This window comes from Schistocerca gregaria, chromosome 4, assembly GCF_023897955.1.
Source record: "Schistocerca gregaria isolate iqSchGreg1 chromosome 4, iqSchGreg1.2, whole genome shotgun sequence".
Classification (NCBI taxonomy): domain Eukaryota; kingdom Metazoa; phylum Arthropoda; class Insecta; order Orthoptera; family Acrididae; genus Schistocerca; species Schistocerca gregaria.
In genome coordinates this window covers 242219331-242245601 of record NC_064923.1, presented here as the reverse complement: position 1 = coordinate 242245601, position 26271 = coordinate 242219331, and the positions used below count along the sequence as shown (strand labels likewise).

Here is a 26271-nt window from a genome sequence, read left to right as displayed (position 1 = left end):
GTAATATTTTTGCCTTTTCCTCTTTTCGTGTTCATTATTTTGAGGTGGCAAAAGAACGTGATAGGGCTCTGTATTCGACAAAACGTTTTGACCCAGTTCTCAATAGAGCGTGTGTATTACTACTATTGAGTGGCCGAGCGGTTCTAGGCGCTACAATCTGGAGCCGCGCTTCCGCTACGGTCGCAGGTTCGAATCCTGCCTCGGGCTTGGATGTGTGTGATGTCCTTAGGTTAGTTAGGTTTAAGTAGTTATAAGTTATAGGGAACTGATGAACTCATATGTTAAGTCCCATACTCCTCAGAGCCATTTGAACCATTTGAGACGACATAAATGATGCTTTTATTCAGAGACAGTAATTATGCTACAAGTCACCGCGGTTTATGCTGGGCTCCTGGACATTACAAAAGGCGAGACATGTTTCTCAGTAGAGTGTGTGATCACCATGGACACTGATCCATGCTCTGCAACGTATTCTCATGCAACCCTCAATGTTAGTAAGGCCGGTATTACACAATCAAATTTCTTTGTGAAAGATTTGATGAAATATTCGTCTAATTTATTTGACAATTATCTCTGACGTTGCGCTAAAAAGGGGTATTACACTGTCATATTTTTCGTCAAAGTTCAAGATTACTGACAACAACTACTTATTAAACGCAGCAGTTGCGTGTACCACAACTGCACTGTGTGCACATGTGGAAGAGAAGTAGGGGAAAAAAGGAAACGTTCGTGGGTGAAGCCGTGGGTTTTACGACGAGACGATAAAAGCATTCAGCAAAACTTGTTACGTGAGCTCGTAGTGGAGTTCAAGTCGTATATAAATTACTTAACAATGGATGAGCATACATTTCAGTATTTGTTCAGTGAAGCGTATCTCACAAAGCACTATACTCGCTTAAGAACTGCTCTCTGTAACACTCCGATTCCTTGCTACAGGAGAGAAGTTAGATCTCCAATCTACTTAATCTATTTTTGTATTAAGATTGCCTAACACAGTAAAGCGCCTCATCAGCTTCATACATCTCTATTAATTTTGTGGTTGTCGGTACACACACATTGAATTTACCGGCAATTTTTATAAAAACTCTACAGACGACAGAACGCTGCAGCGATGCTAGCGTTCCACGTGGTAACATGTCACATTGCTGTGAACAGAAGACAAGCGATTTTTTTGATCAAATCTACAGCGAGACCCTAGATTTGATCAAATTTATTTGACGACAGACAAGATTTGACAAAGTACCTTCTTACATCATCAAACTTCTTTGACACAAATATCTGACACACCAACTTTGACAAAGACATTTGATAGTGTAATACCGGCCTTAGCAGGTCCTGAGATATGGCGCTCGCTGCGTCACCAGCGCGATTGACAAACGGTGAACGCGCATGTGAACGTGTTGCAGTACATTTACCCAACGCGTCCCACACGTGCACGATAGGATTGAAGTCGGGGGTACACGCAGATCAGTCCATTCGTTAAATTTATTCCTGTTTCAAGAGACACTCCACTTGCGCTGTTCGAAGCTGTCGGGCATTGCCATCCGTAAAAATGAAGTCAGGACCGAGTGTGCATCCCTGGAAAGACGCACTTGGTGAAGGAGTACTGTGCCATTATGACGTTGACTTGTGAATGTACTGTGTTCGAAGAATTTGAAGTCAGTACTGCCAAGCAACATTATGCCTCCACAGATCGTAAACCTGGACCGCCAAAACATCATGTGCAGTAGTGTTCCTGGGAGAATTACGTAGTATCATATGGCAAGAGGTGGGAACATGTGAAACATGATCGTTTTGCTCGTCTAGGTATTAGGGTGTGGAAAGCCATTATTTCGCATGGGCGTACTGGCCTCCAAAACTTCGAACACGGCAACCCACGGATCAACTTTATTACGACGCGATACTCTAGCCCATGTGCTCCTTTCCGTGGGTTCATTCGGCCCTGACTTGAATTTTATAGATGACAACGAGAGAGCGCATTGAACGCGCACGTGAATGAGGTCTTGGAACTAGAGGATACTGTGTGAACAGACTGACCTGCCGTTCCTCCGACATAGATCGAATCGGTTGTGGGAGGTATTGGGTACACATATTGCTACACGTCTACCTGTACCAACGACCATCCAGTGACGTCGACGGCACTGGTGAGGGAATGGAACGCTTCCAACACAAGAACTCCTTACCATCCTCGTTGCCAACATGGGAGTACGTTGCACAACAATCATTGCCATCTGTGGTGATCACATATAGTATTAAGTACCTCGTAGCGTCTTCTGTAATGTCAGGGGACCATCAGAAATTGCGGAGACTTTATTGTGATTGCTGTCTTTGAGTAAACGTCTCATTTCTCTTCGTCTCACTGCGTATTTCTTTTACTACACTGCAACAGTTCATTCTATGTATGTCCAGATTTCATCAAGCTTCATTATTTGATAGAGACTACACATCTTGCGAAAGTTATTTTCAATCTTAAGTTTAGCGCACCAGTGTACTACATAAGTATTCGTGAGCAAGTAGGGCAGAAAATGCAGAGATGAAAATAATGAACTCACTAAACGTTTACTTATCAGGCGTGCGGTTTTCATTGCAGGCCTTCCATTATTATATTCGGCCTTCCCGCTTCGAGTATGTTCCAATCGTCTCGCTCATGAGATACTGTCCTCGAGCAACGAGTTACTTGCTACCTCATGTCCTAGCGGGTGCCGAACTAGGAAACATGTATTTTTTGTTGTTGTATTTATTTGGCGTTTGGCTGCTAATCTACCCCATGTCCGAGCGGGTGCCAGGATCACGCCTGACCAGGAAATATGTATTTTTTGTTGTTGTATTTATTTGGCGTTTGGCTGCTAATCTACCCCATGTCCGAGCGGGTGCCAGGATCACGCTTGACTAGGAAACATGTATTTTTTGTTGTATTTATTTGGCGTCTAGCTGCTCATATAGTGAACCCATCACATCGTTATTTAATACTTCACAATTACATATGAGTTATGTTACTAGCAATTTTCGATAAATCTCACTATTGCTTAATTGCATACTGTTACTACAAATAAGATAAACATGTAACTTGTGCTAAGGACGTTAATGATAGGAAATCATTGTTTACTGTAGCGAATTCTATGTTGTTCAACATTGGAATTAAATAGCAGATGGGGCACGGGATTAACACTGTACACAAGTAACCAACTAGAAGATGACTGATACGATTTCTTCCTCTGGTAGCATATGCCGGTGTGGACCTGTGAGCGCACTCGAATATTGCTATTGCTGTGACTTGGTTTCTCCAGATCTTGGAATTTAGCGGTAAATATGTCTCTTAAAAGTATCTGCGATATGGATGTAGATTTTTGGTTGTCTCTTGCTGGTAGGGGGATTCCCAGTATGAGGATTGCTTAATACAGTTTAGTGTACTGACTGGTGTAGCGATAACAGCCGAGCAGTGGATGACTTAGATCTGCAAATTCTGAGGGCTGATCTTCGCTCTATGGAAGTGATAAAATTTTGTTTTGGTAGGGATGTGCCTGGTACACGCGTGTTCATTTCGTATTATTATGACTGATCTTGTATGTAGTCGTGAATGTTTCAAGTGAATACCATGTTCTTTTGCGAATGCATTGATGAATCTGTGCAAGGTTTTACACTTTCGCAATCTGAGAGGTTTCCCAGAACTGATACTAAATACCAAGTCGATGGTAGGTAATGGAAACCTCGTAACTCAGTCTGTGACAACCTTGTAATTTCGATAACCAGCATCCAGTTGTCAAAGAGAGATTTGACAGTGCATGGATCTCCCTAATTTGTCAATAACTGGGTTTCTGCTGTATAGTTACGCAAGTAGCAACTTACTATGTATCACTTTATATTATTTTCAAGAAACCGCTTTTGCTTCTCCCGTAAAATTTAACAAAATGGAGTTACGAGATTTTCATTGCCTATCGTCGAAACAATCATTTAGTTACAATTATTAGGAAGTCTGAGTAAAGTAGATGTACAAAGAAGGGGAATCCTCCGTGATGGAACTCTTTGCTAATTGATAATTAATTGAAACCCTCAGCTGCCGACAGGTATTGTTGATATATCTCGATGGGGACAGATGAAAATATGTGTCCCGACTGGGATTCGAACCCGGGATCTCCTGCTTTGCTAATTGGTCAGCGATGTCGTTGTCTCTGATTCCAGAATGCCCCACAGAGAAGTTAAATTCTGATAGATTTGTTCGTGTACATCGAAGTGGTAGTACTTCGTTTCCAAGCTTCAGGATTGATGTTACAATCTCTAAGAGCTCCGCAAATTTGTTTTAAGAGAATATAATCCACATTATACTTTGCGTATCTGAGTGCGTGTCTTATTGCAAGAACTTCAGCTGTCAAGATTTGGTGAACGATATTTAGTGCAGAAGGGCCTTGGGTGATACGGTATCGATAGTTCGTGGCAGGCGGTTCCATGCTTGAATATGAGAATCGGAGATGTTACATTGTTCAGTAAGAGCGGTATGGTGTACTGCAGCTGATTGAAAGTTAATAGCCGACTTGGTGGCCGAGCGGTTCTAGGCACTACAGTCTGGAACCGTGCGACCGCTACGGTCGCAGGTTCGAATCCTGCCTCGGGCATGGATGTGTGTGATGTCCTTAGGTTAGTTAGGCTTAAGTAGGTCTACGTTCTAGGGTACTGATGACCTCAGTTGTTAAGTCCTATAGTGTTCAGAGTCATTTGAACCATTTGAAAGTTAATATAGATGTTGCTTTGGCCCGCTGTATGCCCTGGTACTGGTTAAAGTGGTTCAAATGGTTCTGAGCACTACGGGACTTAACTTCTGTGGTCATCAGTCCCCTAGAACTTAGAACTACTTAAACCTAACTAACCTAAAGACATCGCACACATCCATCCCCGAGGCAGGATTCCAGACTGTAGCGCCTAGTACCGCTCGGCCATCTCGGCCGGCTGGTACTGATAATTTCGTTGATTTCGGTGCTGACCGCTCTACTGAAACGTCTCCTTTGGAAAATTAATGAATTAGTGTGTTGATAAACCTCTTAAGTTATTTGAGCAAAACTGAACGTACTCAGACATTTCTCTGTCTACTTATTCTGATCATCACTAAACTGACACAATATTTTTTTTTTAACACAACGCAATCTGACATCCAATAATCCTTACAAAAGAATGGCCCCGACTAACAATAACCTATACCTTTCAAGAATCACCTACACCTCAAAAATCTTTGTCACTCAAACTACTGCAATAAAGCGTGCGCCAATACTGGCAGCGAATAAAAGATTCTAACTACTGAAGGCGCTAACTACTGATAGGCATAGTTAGCAAATGAAAGATTTTGATAGAGAACAAACAATGTATTTACCTTAATAAGTCATATATCAGTTCATGATATCCAGTATTCCAAATTAACTCTTTCTGATGGACACACGTCCAAATCGTCCGCTCTCAAAATTTTGCCATCTCTCTCCCCACATCCAACATTGCTTTCCGCTCACCTCCAACTGCAACACTACAATAGCAAAAACCAACTTTGGCCCATATAAACAGGTACTAATCAGCATTTAATTTCTTCTTCTTCCTAGTACTCAAAACAAATGGCATGCTTGGAACTAGAATACCATAAGGCTGTTTAGCCAACAATGCTGTAGTCTCCGATATACTCCATGTCTTCCAAGTCAGAATGTTAGCATCTGGAAAAGCTTCAAGGCCACCATAATCTGCTTGATTGTCCCAAGTGTGAGCCAAGTACTACCTCCAAACACTGCCTGTACATCACAGGTAAAGTTCAGATGGAGTCCACGAAATACATTCGGGCCTCCGATCAACTGCTGCTTATTAAATTGACCTGCAAGGTCAATATCAACTGCGATATACAGGTACACTGCGCCGCCAGCGACGACGCCATGCACGTCGCGCAGGCATTGCTGTGGCACGTTAACACAAGCACAGTCAGTGATTCTCATGCAGAGCGCTACATGGCGTTACCAACATAAAGACCTAAAGAGCCTATTTACACTATTACACACTAAGCCTTCCTAGGTCGTGGTAGGGTAAGTGGAGTGTTGTAGCTGACAGTGGTACTGTTTTTGCCGCGCGTTATATCTCTGGTAGTGATAATTTCGTTGATGCACTTGCTGATGGAGTGTGGACAGGTTGCTCCCCCTGCCACGCCCAATGCACGTAGCGCCAGAGTAGCAGACAGTTCACGCTGCAGGCCCGTCCTCTGTGTGCCCGCAGGAGCGGTCGCAGCATGTCGCCGGAGCGCGCCGCCGCCTGCCAGCACTGCCCCGGGTCTCCCCCGCCGCGCTTCCTCGTGCCTCCGCCCCCGCGGCCGCCCTTCCTGCAGGACGACGGCGAGGACTGCTCGGAGGAACCGCTGCTGCCTTACGAGGTCTGCGACCTCGCTACCCCTGTGAGTACCACTCGGCTTTCTGCACGATAAGCTGACTCGAGGATTAATATTTTTTTAAAATTGCTCTCTTCCACATCTACTAGCAGCATTCAGTAAGTGGTGCAAAATATCTTTTTTCGTAAAGTACTTTCGCTTTATTCAAGAGTCCAGTACACCATATTTCCCTCACACTTTTCCTCTACAGAACACAATTTTACTACTTATCTCCGGTCAATGACACGGCCTTAAACCACCTTAATGGGAGGTACTGTCTGTTCCGATGGCCCGCGCGGGATTAGCGAGCGTCTTAAGGCGCTGCAGTCATAGACTGTGCTGCTGGTCCCGACGAAGGTTCGAGTCCCCCCTCGGGCATGGGTGTGTGTTTGTCCTTAGGTTAAGTAGTGTGTAACCTTAGGGACTGATGACCTTAGCAGTTAAGTCCCATAAGACTTCACACACATTTGAACATTTTGCCCCCATGGTACCAATTTACTGGTCGACGTATTGCAGCATCACTAACCTCCTCGTCACCCACATACTGCTTTCCGCAGAGTGCTTCCTTCATTGGACCAAATTGATTTAAGGAGCGAGACTATGGCCGTAAGGGGGACGAGGAAGAACAGCAAATGAAGTTTTGTGAGCTCCTCTAGGATGTGCAAACTTCTCTCAGGTTCGGGTTCTCACGAAGAAGATGATGATCGCTTGCATTTTTGTGGCTTCGAAGACACGCTCAAGTCATTTCTTCAGTGCAGGAGTCTCGGCTATGTGTGACCGGCCAGCACACGGTAAATCTGACAGCTTTGCGTGATCTTGCTGGTATCGGCTCACCTAACTACTTCCCGTCAGTTTGTTTACTGCCAGTTCTCCGTATGCAGTCTGCAAGCACCTATGAACATGTGCGTTACTCTGGTTTACCGCCAAATGAAACTAAATGGCAGGTCTCTGCTTGTAACGCAACTCCGTTACAGACGCCGTGTCGAAGGTTAGTATACCTCCGACACATATCGGAACTTAATGATAATGCACAGTGCCTCACAACAGTTACCGAATTTTTCAAACCGACACTGGCCGAGAAAAAATGTGTTGCATTACTTACCTAACATCCCTCTTACATCTATACTCCGGGAGCCACCTTACTCTGAGTGGCGGAGTGTACTTTTCATATCACAAGCAATACCTCCTTTGCCTGTTCCGATCGCGAATGATGCGCAGGAAGAACGATTGTTGCTAAACTTCATTTATGGCGTTTGCGCGACATATGCGAAGAAGGATTGAATGTAACAAAAATTAGTCCTTGAGATTTGATGGTACTGTTTTCAACGGTGCATTATCAAAATTTCGTTATTCAGTGCTAAACTGCACAGTCATCACTTCCACAATGAGCAATAATTGTATCTGCACCAACCTGCATGTATATCCAATTATTACCTGATGACGGTTTAGTGTAGCAACGAAATTAGTCGCACTGAGCAAAGATATTTTGGAAACTCACGGGTGAAGGTGGTACTATCAGTCCTCACCTACTGACCAGCCGTCGTCCAGTTTCCCACACGCGATGGATACATGAAAATTAAACTAGTTTTCAGCGGTGCAAAATCTTGCCTACTGTGATGTATTTCAACATGCTAGTGATGAACCGCGGGACTGCTACGGTCGCAGGTTCGAATCCTGCCTCGGGCATGGATATGTGTGATGTCCTTAGGTTAGTTAGGTTTAAGTAGTTCCAAGTTCTAGGGGACTGATGACCACAGATGTTAAGTCCCATAGTGCTCAGAGCCATTTGAACCATTTTTTTTTTTTTTTTGCTAGTGATGAACGCTTGCGTAAAGATACTGTACGTCCACACGATACCACTCTCCCCATGTCTAATGGCAGATCAACAGAAAAAAACCTACGCACAAGAATTAGAGTAACGATCGCACTTCTGCACGCGCGTTCTCGTGTCCACACGTTGCCTCCTTGTCCATCACCTTCATTCGCGAGTTCGTGCTGCTTTTATTGCGATGAGACAACAGAGAAAGAAAATGCGAAGATGAAGCTTGTTTAAAAATGTACCTACATAATAGAGGTACTAAAAATACGAAGTTTTGGCTGCCGAAAACTCTTCTGGGATGTATGGCATTAGTCCATGGAACTCTTCTACCCCTGACGTTTCGTCCAAGGCTACGTTAGACCTCTTAGGAGGTGCTCCTGGTTGTGCTGAGTCTTGTCGACTGACGAGTCGGACGTCGAAGAGCGACCTAAATATCGTGGAAAGTGGGCGTGGTCGGGATTTCACGTGATAGCAGAGATAAACATTGTCGATCATAGTACGTCAAAGATAAAAATTTCGCATCGATTCTGTAGCGCCTCTGCCCATATATCGCTGAGTTTCATGGCGTCTTCTTTTCTGTTAAAATTATCCCCATGTTTATATATTTCGATGGCTTCTCTATATAGCCGTGGATAATAGTTCGTCATAGTAAATAAAACTTCAGCTTCAGAAAATTTCACTGCGTGATCACCTGACTAAAGAGCATGTTCCTCCACGGCTGACTTGTGTTTTCCCTAGTCGGCAAAGACTTTTATGTTCCTTCAAACGTGTATTCACACTTCTCTTTAAAGTTCCACTGCAGATGTTACCACACGTACACGGAATCTCGTATACACCACTTGCAGACAGGGGAGTGGGGGGGGGGGGGGGTGTTTATCGTTAACGGACCGAAGTGCTTGGCCTAGAATCTTAGTTGGCCTGAAAATCTGTCGAACGTTATATTTCCTTAAAACCTTGCAGATTTGATCCGTTACCTTTTTCATGGTATTTAGGGTGCTCTTCGACGTCCGACTAGTCAGTCGGCAAGACTCAGCACAATCAGGAGCACCTCTGAAGATGTCCAACGTAGCCTTGGACGAAAGGTCAGCGATGGAAGAGTTCCATGCCCCCCCCCCCCCCCTCCTACAACCCAGAAGAATTTTCAGCAGCTACCACACCTTATTCACGAAAAACACCACCTCCCTCGTACAGCACTCTTGGCACTACACATGACGGCAGGTAACGTTCTCCAGACATTCGCCAAAAATAAACCCATCCGTCGGATTGCCACATGGTATAATGTAACTCATCACACCTAGTCACTCGTTTGCAGTCATACGTTGCCCACTGGCGTCTTTTTACACCAGCTCAAGGGAAAACACCCCATAGTCCACTCCCCCTCAGATTTAGTGCTAATATCGCCCCATGGATAGCCCGCCAAAAACTGAACACAGATGTGTGTGAAAACAGGAAGAAGGTGCGCTAAACTGTGAAAAAAAGGAGCAAAATAAAAAACAGCAAACTGCCCAAGCTCAAGGTGTGCAACATCAAGTGAATGTGAATAGCCCCGCCGTCGTGGTTATGTGGTCACGGTGTTGATTGCGGAGGAGATCAGTGTTAGCATCTCCCTCATGCCTCATATTCTTTTTTCCGCAAAATTATTAAATTTCTGTTCGGTTATTGACGTTTCTGTTCTCCATATTCAAATTTGTTTGCGTCGTGGTGTAGCTGCCGTTTGCAGCAACGAGATGTAAGGGAGGGACCTGCAGACGAACGTACCACCAATTTGTTCTACACAAGTATCCGTTCCGTTTTGGAAGTTTTGACTCTTGAATTCCTTTGTTGTATCACAGTTCACACCCATTTATTTGCTGTTTTCGTTTCTGTAGGAGGTCTGTGGGTAATCTCGCCTTCCCTTACTATCGCCACATCTACATGATACGATAATATATTGTTACCACGTGACTTGTATTCTATAACCATTGTATAGCATGACAACTGCCAAGACAACACAACAAGAACAGACACGTAAAACTTCATAACTTTGTGGAAAAAAAAATGGGACCCGAGGGAGATTTGAACACTGATTTCTCGCTTTGCAGTAGAAATGGGCTAAGTCGTTCATACGTGAGAACTAATTCACTGGTACCGTTTTTGGAACCTTTCATTTTTACTCGTTCACCGTTTATTGTGCTTGGTATATGGTTCTTATGATAACTGAAAATTAGTAGCGTAGGTTACTGAAGGTGGAAGGCTCCAAGAGGGGGCACTGGCCTCTCCCCCTGGAGTACAGAGTTTTTATTCATAACAGAGTTCTCACACACTCGTAATTTTCTTGATTCTGCAAAACATTTCGCTTAGCCAGTTGTAGCATTATGTTGCTGATCGCAGTGAAAGGCGGCACACGAAAAACCGACTCCGATTACAGACTGCTCGCCAATTACGCACGATTTGTTGACCGCAACGAACAGAACAGATAAACATGTAATAATTAGGCAGTGAAGAAGTAACAAATAATCAAATTCAAACAACTTCGGAACAACAGATGACGATTGGCAAGCGACAATGAGCAGTCTAGTACTCCAGGCCGATTTTTCGTGTGCCACCCTGTACCACTGAAATAATATTGTAGGAGTTATCATATTCTCTTTGTCAAAATGTGGTACCATACACTCGATTACGCGTTTGCAGAATACACCGACGTATCATTCTAGATGGCGAACCTCATAGTAATGGAATAGCTGCTCCCAATCTTCAACAAGATAGCTATCCACAAAGTCTGACTCCATCGAACACCCTTTCCGCCGCAACAGATTGTCGGCTTCGAGGGAGAGGTAACGTCACCGTGAGCAGGCGTGATTGTGATGCTTCAAGGAGAGACGCAGACCCAAATTGGAAGAGGCCGTACTGTAAACAACAGTGTTTATGCAGGAGCTCCATCGTGCATGACCCACATGTTGTGTCGTACTTGTAAAGGCACATGTTCTGGCAGCACAGGTAGAGTATCCCGTATGAAATTATGATAACGTGCTCCATTGAGCGTAGGTGGAAGAACGAAACTAAAAAGAGCTCTAACGTGGAAATTAACCATTTCCGGACACATGTCCACATAACATCCTTTCTTTATTTGTGTATGAGGAATGTTTACTGCAAGTTTGGCCGTACCTTTTTGTAACACCCTATATATATGAGAGACTAATGTCATTTTTTCCTGAAAGGATTATTTAAACTGGTGGAGGCCATATTACGCTCTTCAGTTGTAGGCAACTGCTGTCCGCCGGTGTAGTAGTGCATTGTCTCTGTTTACTAATGGAGCGGTACACCTGGAGCGAGTGCACAGATATGCTTTGTGCGTACTACGTAACGCACCACAACGGAGGGGCTGCACAGCGGACTTATCACCAACAATATCCTAATCGCCGTATCCCGCATCATACGACCTTTGCTGCTGTGTACCAACACCTGCGTGAGACCGGGACATTTAGCATATTACTGGACAGGGACGCCGTCGCACGCTAAGAACGCTGCAATTTGAGGAAGCTGTTCTGCAGCATGTGGAGCGGGATCCTTCGATCAGCACTCGTGCAATTGCACGTAACATTGGGACGAATCAGACGAATGTAAGAACAGTCCTTCTAGAGCAATTGTTACGGCCATTTCATTTACAGTGTGTCCACAACGTGGAACCAGTTGATTATCCACTCAGAGCACAGTTTTGGCAGTGGTACCTGGAACAGTGTGAAATGCATCCTACATACCCATCTTCTGTGTTGTTTACCGACGAAGCAACGTTCGGGTGTGATGGAGTGTTCAATATGCACAATTCGCATGTTTGGAGTGAGAATGACCCACATGCCACAGTTACTAGCGCTCATCAAGTGCGGTTCTTCGTTAGTGTGTGGGTCGGTGTTGTTGGGGATTGTTTAATTGGTCCGTTATCTGCTACCTAGGCCAGTAAATGGCGGGCACTATTACAATTTTCTCGCCAGAGCATTTCCAGAATTGCTGGAAGACGTCCCGCTCCCTACAAGACAACGCATGTGGTTCCGACATGACGGGGTGCCGGCACATTTCAGAGGTCATGTGCGTCGATTCCTGGACCGACAGTTCCCAGAAACGAGGATTGGCAGAGGTGGTCCTGTACCATGGCCTGCTCGACCCCCAGATATGTCCCCCGTGGACTTTTTTGTGTGGGGAGAGATGCGCAACCGTGTTTACGCAACTCATGTTGCATCATAAGAGTATCTGGTTGCCCGGATAGTAGCAGCAGCAGGAACAATTCAGGATACTCGTGGGGTTTTGCCCGTGTCAGACAGAACATGATCCGATGGAGTAACTTTTGTTTCCGTGTCAATGGAAGCATTTTTGAAAATCTAATTTTATTAAAATTGGGCGGTGTTAATGTGTTCTCTCTTGGTCATAAAAAAATAGAAAAGTCTTTGTTGGTTTAATTAATTTGCCGCCAGAGAAATCTTCCTTTACCAGTTTAAATACTCCTCATAGGAAAAAACGACATTCGGGAAAAATATTTGTTTTGATGTCCCCTACAACCCTTACAACCTTCCAGAGTTTGTCGGTTGACGCGGTATAATAATGAAGTCTCTGATGTTTCCAAAGTTACCTTAACAACATTCTCGCTGAAACCAAATACAATAGCGGCGAAATGATTTTACAAGCCTTAAACGTTGACATTATTCATAAATTTTTCTCAGAGCGTGTGTGTTAATTTTCTGCTCACTGACTTAAAATCATAAGTTTCTTGTAACATCAGTGTTTATTTGTCGTAGGCTCTGGCAAGAATTTTCTTTTGGAAAGTACTTGATTGCAGTCTGAACTAAAAAGAGACATATCAACTATCTATTTGAGAAATTTTAATAAGATTCGAAATTATCACAAATTGATAATGCTGTAAGTAAGTAATACGGCCTTACCAACCTAGTTTCGTCACGACCACTATAGTGTGGAATGGGAAGTTATTCACAACTCAACGAAAGATAGCTAACCGGATTAACTTTTGGATGAGAGCCAAGGAAGGTAGGCAAAGAGAGGGAAGGCACGTTTTAAGCACAGAAGGTTAGAGCTCGAGATCTAGCCCTTTAACTGGAGGAGAGGAAGAGAAATAAGAAGACGAAGTGCCCGTTGCAGCAAACTTTTCTCGGCAAGGCGACGCGGGTGACAAGTGCAAGACGTGGAGTTCTTTTGCCGGCTGGCGGCAGCGGCAGCTGTTAATGAGGTCGCAGTGGAGTGGTGCGACGTGACCGCCGCCAAATTCGGGCGCCCAGCTGCGCAGCTGCAGGCTGCATGCTGCGGGACTTCCCCCAGCTACCGGGTGTACGGGACTTCCCCCCGTTGCCGGCACTGCGGAGGCGCCATGCCGCTCAATTATACACGCCCCGCGCCGATAATGCCATCTCGCGGAGCCGCGCTCAGCGGATTGCCGCTGACGGATTACTGCGCATAAACGGACTCACAGCTTCCCCCATCAGTAATGGGCGCCAGCTCCAACGTTCCCCGATCAGCAATCCGGTTTGCTGAAGTACAGGCGTCAACTTAAGCGGCAGCTATATATTATATGCTTATGCAGTGTTGTTCCCTGTAGTTACGCATGACAAAGAAGACGTTATGTAAGCTCACAGGACAATAAGTTTGTTAATTTCAGTATACGTTGTAGTGCCCTTTCATCTTTGCTAGCGGCCACTGCAAGACGACTGTTACTGCAGATCTTTCCCTAACTTACAGGACAGGTGATATTATCAAAACATTGGTATTTAAATTAACATCCTCCTCAACGCATTAGCTTCTTACCCTGTTTCGATGTTCTCCGATTCAGTAGGACAGTAAAGGATAGGGGCTACTTCTCGATTTTAGAAACAGGTCAAAAATTAACACGTGAAACTGTTACAAGTCTCAAACATCTGTGATATCTGTATGCAGACTGAAGCGACAAAAGAAAATTTTTACGAAGACCGGGATTCGAACTCGAGTCTCCTGCTGCCCTAGCACACTTTCCTCCTAGATTGAAGTTCCCATTCCCACCACAGCGTGGGGGTGCTAGGACAGTCCGTGCAGTTGTGCGAAACCAATGTGCCAGGATTGTGTCGTGATCATCGCACCTCCGTAGTTAGCATGAGACCGGGGTTCGAGTATTGGTCTTTATAAAATTTTAATTAGTCACTGCAGTCTGCAATACCGGGTGATTAAAAAGTAAGTATAAATTTGAGAACTGAGAAAATCGCGGAATAATGTAGATAGAGAGGTACAAATTGACACACATGCTTGGAATTACGGGTTTTATTAGAACCTTTATATATATATATATATATATATATATATATATATATATATATATATATATATAAAGTTCACCCGTGTGGGGTTGTTGGTATCCCCATCGGGCGCCTCCCCGGGTCCCAGGGCGGACCAAAAACCAATAAACCCAGTGGTGTCTGTTCAGCATCTGGTGGCCAGTGGCCAGCGTCTGTTCCTCTAGTTGAGGCGGCTGCACAAAATCTTCTCGAACTCAAAAATCGAGTCGTATACCTGTGGTCTCAACAGAGATCACCATAAAAACTAAAATTCAACTTGAACGCATGATGGGAAATACGACTACAGAGTCACTACCCCAGGTACCAGTCGATAGACTGGATTCACCTGATCATCGGATTCTGGGGGATCAGGGACACCATGCGGAGAAGAATCGGAGCTTCTCAAAAACTCCTCACATTCTCAAAACGAAACGTAAAATTTTTATTGGTACAATTAATGTGAACACCCTCACTAAAACAGGCAAATTGAAGCAACTTACCAACGCTATGGGAAAATTTAACCTGAATGTCACTGCACTGCAAGAGACAAAATTTGACTCGTTCCACATCATTACGAAATGTCCTATTCATGATCCGTGGAACTAGTATTAATCTAATCTAATTTACAAGATTCACAGATGAAGGATACTTTAACACAGAAAATTACCGGATCTACAAGGGCAAACCTGCCATAAAAGTAAGAGACAAACTACCACTTTTCGGAACAGGATTCGCCGTACACACTTCCGTACTCGACTCAGTTATTGACTTCACGTCTCCCAATGAAAGAGTCTCCCTGTTATCAGTAAAATCAGCTAATAAAGCATACACTCTGATCAATGTGCACGCCCCCACAAATCACCACAATAAAATCTAACTTGAAACAGTAGACAATTTCTCGGAAACACTAGAAGAAACAACAAATAAAGTACCTAGGCACCACGTGAAAATCTTAGTAGGCGATTTTAACGTACAATTAGGGAAGAAAAAAAAATCAGAGATACCACTGGACCCCACACCAAACGTACCAACAAGAATGGTGTAAAACTAATAACTTCTGCAGAAACTTTGTACTTAAAATAATGAGTACCCAATTTCAAAAACCTGCACATAAATTAACCACATGGAGATCACCCAGTCTTAGAGAGGGTGAATACAAAATAGACCACGTCACAATTTCTAAAGAAAACATAAAAGAAATTCAAAACATCAGAACCCGCAAAGGTGTCTTTGAATCAGATCATCATCTTCTCCATATAAAAACAAAATTCCAACCCAACAGAATGCTAAAAAGGTCACCCGAAAGTACCAAACCAGATCCGGAATATCTGCAACTCAACAAAGAAAAAATCATTATGCAAATTATTCAGGAAAAATCAACAGACTGGAAGAAACTAACAGGAAGCCCTCAAATTAGGACAACCCCCTCGCAACAGGAAACACCGCTGGTGGAATGCAACCTGCGATGAGGCAGTCGACAATCGAATAACTGCATGGAAAAAATTTAGCAGTCACAAAACTGAAGAAAACTGGGAGAACTTTCTTAAAACCCAAAAACAGACCTCCTAAATAATTAGAAAAGAAAACCGGGGATATGACAACAACAGACTCTCTGAAATCCAGCAGGATTTCATCAAAAATAATACAAGAAATTTTTATAAGACTTTCAGAGAAAACTTACAGGTATACCAAGCCCCTAGTTTGTGCTTCAAGAAACCCGATGGCTCTTTGAAAACAACACGAAAAATAACTGCAAAATCTTAGCCCAATATTTCAGTTCCCTCCTCAACTGCGAACCACCCCAAGAAAAACTTGTCTTCTCTTCGCCAGTATTCACACACCCACACCACTCACATGCCCCGGATTTTGAAGAAATTATGGAGATAGTCAAGCAGTTGAAAAATAACAAAGCACCAGGAGAAGATGGGATCATTGCTGAGTTCTGGAAACTAAACAATCCTATACGTATGCAGAAATTACACCATATAATGTCAGACATATTGATAACGGAGCAGATACCAGAGGACTGGAAATGCGCTCTAATTCACCCGCTACACAAAAAGGGCGACAAGACAGACATGAACAGTTACAGAGGAATTTTCTTGCTCCCAGTCGCTTACAAAATCCTTTCCAAAGCGCTTTTAAACAGGATAGAATCCCAAGCAGATACACTAATTGGTGAATACCAGGCCGGATTCAGAAAAGGACGCTCATGTGCGGAACAGATCTGATGCTTAAAGACAATATTACAAATGAGGAAATGCAGGAACACAGTAGTTACATTCATCGACTTCAGGAAAGCATATGATTCAGTGGACCGTGGAACCCTGTTTAAAATCATGGAAGAATTTGGGATCGACCGAAAGACACGAAAAATCACAGAACAGACACTTACAGGAACAACGGCTAAAGTGAAATTCATGGGCGAAGTATCAGAACCCTTCGAAATCAAATCTAGAGTCCGACAGGGGGACGGACTATCCCCAATCCTTTTCAATGTTGTTCTAGAAAAGATAATCAGGGAATGGGAACCTCACGTAAAGGGTATCCAAATTTGTATCAAGAAAGAGAACCGAATTAAAGTCAAGTGCCTTGCTTTCGCTGACGATATTGCAATTATCACCAATAACAGAACAGAAGCGAATCACGCAGTGGAAAAACTACATGAAGTTTCACAAAAAACAGGACGAAGATACCTTATGAAAAAAACCAATATATGGAAAGGCAGCCAGAAAGTAAATCCCCTTTAATAACAAAATATGGTAAAATTGCACAAGTCTGCCATTTTAAATACCTCGGTGAAACTATACAGTCCTCAGTATTAAACCGAATTGCCAATGAACAAAGAATCACCAAGCTCCAGAAGAGCTACAAGCTAACATGGACGCATTACAACAAGAAGTGCATTTCGACAGACGCAAAATTAAGGCACTATACAACAGTGATTCTTCCAGAAGCAATCTATGCAGCTGAAACAATGGTGATTGATGGTCATTCAAAAATTAAGGAAATAGAAAAGCAGGAAAGAAAATTCTCAGGAAGATTTACGGTCCAATCAACAAAAATGGCATTTGGATGGAGAGACCACAAATCGAACTCTATAGAAAGGTCAACATAGTAACACATGAAATCAGAAAGCGCCGAGCCAAATTTTACACACACATCTACAGGATGGAAGACTCCAGAACAGCAAAGAAATTATTCAATATTATAACAAGGAGTAAATGTGGTACAGAATGGCTGAAAGAAGTCCAGAGGGGTTTACAGCAGATCAACATAAAAAATCTCGAAGATCGCACCGAAAGAACACCGCGTCAGCCTGGTCAAAAATGGACAGAGGAACGGAAGGAGGAGCATTCTGAGAGGATGAGGAGGTTTTGGGAAGCAAAGAAGAAAAACATCCTAAGATGAAATAATGAATTCAAGTTCAATCGCTCTCCTAAAGGGGAACAATCGTAATAATAATAATAATAATAATAATAATAATAATAATAATAATAATAATAATAATAATAATAATAATAATAATAATAATATAAGAGTTCAAAAAATGTCCGTCAGATGGCGCTTCATCTGATTAGACTAGCAATAATTAACATAACAAAGTAAGACAGAGCAAAGATGATGATCTTTACAGGCATTGCTCAATATGTCCACCATCATTCCTCAACAATAGCTGGAGTCGAGGAATAATGTTGTGAATAGCACTTTAAAGCATGTCCGCAGTTATGATGAGACATTGGAGTCGGATGTTGTCTTTCAGCATCCATCGAGATGTCGTTCGATCACTATACACTTGCGACTTCAGGTAACCCCAAAGCCAATAACCGCACGGACTGAGGTCTGGGGACCTGGGAGGCCAAGCATAATGAAAGTGGCGGCTGAGCAAACGATCATCACCAAACGACGCACGCAAGAGATCTTTCAATATGGGGTGGTTCTAATAAAACCCCATGTCATTCCAAGCATGTGTGTCAATTTTTACCTCTCTATCTACATTACTCCGTGGTTTATTAAGTTTTCAAATTTATACTGACTTTTTGATCACCCGTTATTAATCATAGATGTTCGAAACTGGGGAAAGGTCTCTGGAGACAAGTAGTTTCATTTGACTAAAGCACCTATGCCTAGGTTTCAGGCAGGATTCCCAATTTAGTTCGATGCAGAGCTGCTAATGCACCGCAGTTGGAGAGCGTCTGCAATGCTGTTGGAGTTTAGGGGAAATACCAACTGTGCAGATGGGTGAATGGGAATATGGATTGACAAGGGAGAAGCACTAGGGTACTGTGTCCAATTGTGCAAAGTTACTGCGCCAGGGTAGGTTGGTAGTTCGTACATACATCACAGATGTTTGAGACTAAACAGAGGTCCATGAAACCATAGTTTCGTTTGATTACAGCTTTTATGCCTGGGTTTCAGTCAGGCCAATTGATTCAATGCTTACGTGCTATTCCAATAAAGTTGGAGAGCCTACGCTATGCTGTTTGAGTTTATAGGGAATACCAAGGGATATGAGGCGTGATAGAGAACTGGGACTGAGGAGGCAGGCAAAGCCAGTGTGTCAGGATTGCGTAGTGGTTAGCGCTTGTGTCTAGTGAACAGGAGACCTGGGTTCGAGACCCGATATTGATACGAATTTTCATTCGTTGCTTCAGTCTGCATATAAACGTAATTAAAAATTAACAATGGGATAGTGTTGGTGGGGGTGAACGTACGTGTGGTGCAAGAGAACAGACATTTAGCTTTCAAGTCTCTAAAACAGAATTTCACGATTCTCTCACCACGCAGCGCACAGTTTGTAATGTTTCTCGCGTTACAGCCGTCATATTCAGCTACAAGAAGCTGCTTTTAGAGCAGCTGAGAAGGCAACGGTGGGAAGATGATGTAATGTGGTGTGAGGTACCGATGACAGATGCCTCAGTATAGTGAGAAAAAGAGCCTAAATTGTGGTCATCTTTAACTATTGGCTGTTGCGTTCAGAAGTAGCGCACCAAAATGATAAACTTCTGTTATGAATATTAGAAAAACTAAACAGTGAATTTACCTGCCTTTAATATAAATGCATTTCTCAATAACAGGCTATCATTTCATTATTTCAGAAGTGTCAGTTACGAGCAGAATAATAAACAACTGCGAAGTGAAAAGGCAGACCAAGTGCTTGGGAGATGTTCAGGTCGCGCGTAACTTGGATGGTGGGCGAGGTGGTTAGGATGTAAGATCATAGCTGGTTCGAGAGTCTCAAAGTACAGACATGTTGTGTGCCGCCATCGATATTTGTACTCTTTTTGGGCATGTAATTGAAAATTCGTTTGAAAATAATTACGGAAAACGGCAGTTCATTTTTTTATATTCTTTCAAAGCGTGAAGAATGGAAATTATTTGTGCTTTTCCTTGTGTTCTGCTAGTACAAAAGGCGAGTGGCATCCTAACAGTTCACTATAGCCTCAAGATAACGATTAGACAACCTACTTGCCGTTTTCTGCGCAGGGGACAGCAACTATAATAATATTGCAGGTTCTGAACTTATGTATTCCACTAGGTACGAGGCGTGTACTACAATCTTAGTACAAATGAGATGAGTGAAATGTCATCTGCGGTAACACAGAAGAGGTATGAAGGGAAGAAATGTCCGAGGGAAGGGATTTATCATACATAAGTAATTCCCTCTCGCTACATCACTCACCTTCTCTCTTCCACTTTACGTAAGTTGCAGTCTGGAAGTTCGTGACAGTCCGCCACTTACAGATGGAGGGAATGCGAGAAGTCACTTTTGTTACGTTTGCAATGTAAAATTTATATAAGTTTGGTTGAGTGGTACGTGAATCTAATGTATCTAAAAATAAGAAAAACGCGGTATCGGAGAAGACATCTGTTAGCTTCCAGTGCCGTCTTTGATCTCCGTGGCTTCTGTTGCGTTTGTTATATGTAGATTGCCGAAAGGGTAAATAGCGGGACTGGCTAAAAGTACACAGATCTGATGGGGTGTGCGCAGTGCATGCTTTCTGACCGAGTACTATTTGCTAACTCCACAACCTGTACTTCAACTTGTGTAGCTCATTCTAGTGTATTTAATCATTTTTGTGTTTACTTACTTCAGATGCCTCAGTATTTATCTTAGAGAACTTCGTTATTTTCTCATTTCCGTAGTTTTTCTTCCCTTGGGTAGTGATTTTTTCCAAAAACACCTACTTCTTAAATACACTTGGGATATAATCACGTCTTCCATCGTGGCAATGGTATCTTTGATCCATACCTCGTCACGGGCTTCGCGGTTAAAACCGGAACTGCAAGTTTCCGTCAGACACGGATAGCGGTTACGTGGGATCTGGCGTACGCCATGGTGTGAGCCCATTGAGCTATGCCTCCAGCGGCTCCCTAACACGAGCGCCGTCTCCCTCCACGATGTAGGACGGCCTGCGGCAGCCGAGACGGCCCCTCGCGTTCGGAGCCACTGTGCTATGTTATACTACGCAGAATCCGCCTAGTTGGGGCTCCAACACCATCCTTCGTGCTTAGTTCAGAGAACTTGTTGAGAGCTGGACTCTATTTCTTGCTGCATTATCTGTAGTGAGTTTTCGAACACTTAGAAAAATAAAACTTAAGTAAATCATTTGTGTACTGTGTTAACTTCCTCGGTAATCATTTCTGCTCGTGTCTAACTTTCCTATGATGACAGTTGCCGCGCCACTATATAGCCCACCTCTCCCTACCATTGTGTATGAAGGCGTTTCCCGTAAACTGGCGGTGAATATGAACTTGATAGACATTAACAGAGCCACTCCACCACCATGCTCTTGAGCTTATTGAAAATAGCTGAATATGGCAAAGTATGCAAAGCTTTCGCGTTTTCGGAGGCTGCCTTAAAGCCGATTCTGGTCAACTTTTTCATTTGACATATAACAAGCAAAACAACAGCACTGCATTCCCCCTCGAAAAACTTTTTTGCTAGACTCTCAGATCATTACGATATTTAATTTTTTGAAATGGCTTCAGCATGGGCAGTTCCTAATTTATTTCGCTGTGTACTTATTTGTAATAATTTTTTCTTCAGTGTGGACTGAGTTCCCCAGGCCAGCGCACTCTTACCCCACAATATGGGGTGAGAGCACAGAATAGTATTCTTTCGGAGAACTAAACTTATATTATGAAATGATAATTACATCAAGACCCTAAGTTGTCGACAGGCGTTGATATACATCAAAGGGGGCAGTTGAAAATGTGTGCTCCGACCGGAACACGAACCCGGGATCTCCTGCTTACATGGCTTAGGCAGATATAGCGTATGCCATGTAAGCAGGAGATCTCGGGTTCGAGTCCCGGTCGGGGCACACATTTTCAACTGTCCCCATTGATGTATATCAACGCCTGTCGACAGCTTAGTGTCTTGCTTAATTATCATTTCATTCTAAGAGATCTTCGTGGCGGACATGTCCGAAAGAACATATAGTATCTTCCTAAACTTACGAGGGTCGGTCAAAAAGTAATGCCTCCCATTTTTTTTCTACTTAAAAAAATCAAGTTAAGTGAAAAATTTGAATTTGGCGCCATTCCTCAAACCTTCTTCTGCAATCCACTGCAGTAGTAACTTTCTGTGTCAACAGGTGGCAGCACAGCAGAAGTTTGTAAGATGGCCGACATCGATGTTCGTTTGAGACAGCGTTGTGTGATTGAATTCTTGAATGCAGAAGGTGAAACGCCCATACGCATTCATGAAAGACTGAAGAAGGTGTATGGTGTTGTGACAGTGGATGTCAGCACTGTTAGACGATGGGTTCGTCGTTGTAAGGAAGCTGAAGGGCAAACACCGTTGACTGACGAAAAGCGGAGCGGCAGGCCGGTGAGTGCAGTAACTCCACACAACATTCTGGTTCATTTTTTGGAGCAGGGATGCACAATAAATTCTGTTCAATACGTCACAACCCTCAAAAAACTTAAAACACGTCTTCGGCGAGTTCGCCCAACAAAATCAATGGCAGATGTTCTTCTTTTGCATGACAATGCAAGACCACACACCAGTCGTCACACCTCTGACGAGATTGTCAAAATTGGATGGGAAGTTTTGCCTCATCCCACATACAGCCCTGACCTGGCACCATCAGACTTCCATCTGTTCGGGCCACTAAAAGAAGCTCATCGTGGGATTCATTTTGAAGATGAGGAGGCCGTCAAAACATCCGTGCGTCAATGGCTTAGGAAGCAGAGCTGTGATTTTTACCGTGCTGGGATACATGCCCTTGTTCAAAGATGGACCAAAACTGTAGAGATGGGCGGAGATTACATTGAAAAATGACAAAATGATCCTCAATGTTGTGGTTTTCAACCTATGTAATTGCATTTAAATTTCCTGACAATTAAATGTAGAAAAAAAAATAGGAGGCATTACTTTTTGACTGACCCTCGTATATTAGTCCACATGCTGGACGACAAAGTTTACACAGTGTTAAAAAGATATCTAACTAGGTATTGCATGCATAATTGATATAATATTGCGACAAGTTTTTAAGAATATTTCGTAGTAAAATCAGAAATTCGTACTCTTACCCCACTACTGTGCATGCTGGGACTGGAGTTACCAACAAAACCAAAGAAAAGCGTTCAGTAACAACATATCCATGCCGAGTCACACAGGGTACATCGAAAGAAACCAGAGAAGCCTCTAAACAAAAATACACAAAGTAGGCTTATAAGAAACATACACTAGTGTCGGACATGACAGAGAGCATGGATCTTTAGTTCACGACGACCACTCAAATCCAGATAGCTGCTGGCTGTACGTGTCCCAGGCGGTCAGCGAAGTGAATCATTGTACTCATCATTTTCTAGCATGTGCCTTCCAGCGGTTTGTCTAATGATGAGGCACTTTTTTAGTCATGATACTCCCACATTTGAGACATAACAGAATGCAAATCGTGCTTACTTCACATGGAAACTCCGCGTATTTGGTGGTGCCAAATCACCAACAGTAGCCAGTAGTTAAAGTAACCTTGATCACAGGAGATCGGATCGCCAGGCGTCTGATACGTTCCACAATGGCACACTTACGCTTAAAACGGTTATTCTTTGACGGTACGGACGAAAGGGATCCTGTTTTCCACTCCTTTGCTACAAATCCCTATGGACCACAGTACGCCACGATGTTCAGAGTGGCCGTGAGACGCTTTCTGAACAGCGTCTGATTCAGGCGCTAGAATCAAGACAACTGTTTGGCGTGGCGGCTCTCTGGTGTGTTCCTCGGAAGTGAAGGTTCCATTCTTACTGTCATCACTATTTTTAGCACTTTCGGTTGCCGTTGGAAATAAAATAAACTGACGAAAAAAAAAAAGCAAAACCAACAGCAAGTTGTGCTATATAAACGAAAGTTGGTAGGCGTGTTTCTATATGTGACAGATGATGTGTATTCAGATTTGACGCCAGTCGCGCAAGAGTGGCCTAGTAGCGCTACCTGGAAGGTGCAAATCAGTTTCGCTTTAAGTACACGCTGTAAATGTCGGAGTGTTAGTTCACTTTGGGATAGGGCGTGATGAACTGATGCATGCCTTTAAGGCGAGAAACACGCCATTATAAGCACCGTACTGTGTTTGAACGGTCTTGTCATAACGCTACGAGAAGCCTGATGTTCCTTCTGCAATACTGCAGAAAGACTTGACACGAGCGTGGTCACGATACGTGAGTGCTTACAGCGGTGGTCACGAGAATATACGGTCACGACAGGGCACCGTATGACCACGTTGCGTTACGGGGTGACCATCGTGTTGAGGAGTACGGCTCTGGAGCATCGTACTGCATACGCAACGGTAATGTAAACAGCAGTCGCCGCCACAGTGACACAACTGTCACAAATCGGTTACTTTAAAGACAACTCCGAGTCAGAGGCCCTGTATCGTCATTCCAATGACGTCGACGGAATCCACCGATATCGGTGCCACTGTGACCGCAGGCTCAGCCCACTCGCATCGCTTTGCTAAACTCACGATCCGTGTGGCATGACCTTACCACTTGCGGAATGGGTAACCTATGTTTTCTACCGGTTGCATCACTACAACAGCTTGTACAAGTCACAGCCCACAGTCTGGCCTAAATGTCAGAATGGGCGGAAGTTTACTAGTGAAATTTAAATAGTTTTCCTATGTAAAATGAAGCACTCCTAATTAATACACCTTCACATCATGCACGTCATTCCTAGGATGCGCTAAAAAGTGTCTGTTTCCCACCTGCTTGCACAAAACGCCCTTTCACCTTCACTAGTAGCGTGCAAAGGGATGGAAAACTAAGATTTACCCTGCCATCACCGATATCCTCATTACTGGTTGTGCACTTGCCCTTACCATGCGGATAGATACCGACGGCACCCTGTTCAAAAGTGTTAGTCTGGGATCCATCTTAATTATTAAGGTAAGCCAAAGAAAACTATTAGATCTACCGCATTACATTTTGCCGACACATGAACATCATCTTTCGCTAACTTTGGAGAGAACGCGGAGGCCCTGTAGCATGGCTTGCTAGACCATCGGATTTAAACCTCTTGGATTTGCACCTCTGGGGTATCTCAAAAGCGCTCTGTATGCTGTACGAGTTCAACAGCTTGTTCATGACGGTTGGCCCTGAGCACTATGGGACTTAACAACTGAGGTTACGAGTTCCCTAGAACTTAGAACTACTTAAACCTAACTAAGTATATCTCAGAAATCCATGCGCGAGGCAGGATTCGAGCCTGCGATCGTTGTGGTCTCGTGGTTCCAGACTGAAGCGCCTAGAACCGCTCGGTCACATAGGTCGGTCGTGTTCATGACGCCTCGACACTATTTGGGGAGAACCTGGAACGTGGGAAAAAGTGGGCCAGTCTAAAATGCGACCACTGAACACGTGCATTGCATCCCATGGGGGCCACTTTCAACATCTTTTACGAAATGGATGCGCTGCAGCTCTGTACTCTGTTCCGTGACGATTTGTTGTCGTTGCACCCATGCCGTTCATTTCCGTACACATGTTTATTGGACCTTTTTACTTCTATTTCCAGTCCCTGTACTGTACGTCGGTTTTATTAATGTTCACCCTGTGTAGTAAACGTAGATTAGTGACTCAAAAAATGGCTCTGAGCACTATGGGACTCAACTGCTGTGGTCATTAGTCCCCTAGAACTTAGAACTACTTAAACCTAACTAACCTAAGGACATCACACACATCCATGCCCGAAGCAGGATTCGAACCTGCGACCGTAGCAGTCCCACGGTTCCGGACTGCGCGCCTAGAACCGCGAGACAACCGCGGCCGGCATTAGTGACTCATCAAAGCATAATAGATACATACAGGGATTAGAGAGAGGTGCTCAGCCTCTGTCGATTTATAAGTAGTGGAGCGTGGGCAGATTCGCCTAGGCTGGTTAAGCCTACACCAGGTCCGCAAAAACCTCTTCTACGTGAAGGTAATCGGAATTACATGGCGTAGCCTGCAGAATAGTAACTCGCCGTTTGAAAAAAAAAAAAATCTAAAAAATGTGATTTTTATTATTTAAATCCACGTGCAAAATGTTCGAAATGATTCAAAATCGTTTAAATTCAGTATTATATGTATATATTTATATATAGATGTTGGGGTGGCTCCACATCAGAGCCTGTAAGACCAAACCCCATCTGTGCGCTTATCTCTCAGTAAATAAACTTTCCGTAATGACTTCATGACGATAACTATTGTTGGGTAACTATAACTTGGAGTACAGTAGCACTGTGGATAGGCATCCGTAATTTTTATTTTAGAACGACTGGTACACGGGCGTCAGAGATCGTAAC

The 26271-nt window shown here is 43.5% G+C and overlaps 1 protein-coding gene across 2 annotated transcripts in view; it reads left to right on the top strand.

Moving 5' to 3' along the window:
* Positions 1-26271, top strand: part of LOC126267144 (uncharacterized) — a 296096-nt gene that overhangs the window by 155318 nt on the left and 114507 nt on the right. For both annotated transcript variants that reach the window (XM_049972072.1, XM_049972073.1), the window contains exon 2: positions 6235-6409. In XM_049972072.1, the coding sequence (XP_049828029.1) occupies positions 6248-6409 (162 nt within the window). In that variant the 5' untranslated portion in view covers positions 6235-6247. The remainder of the gene's footprint in view (positions 1-6234; positions 6410-26271) is intronic.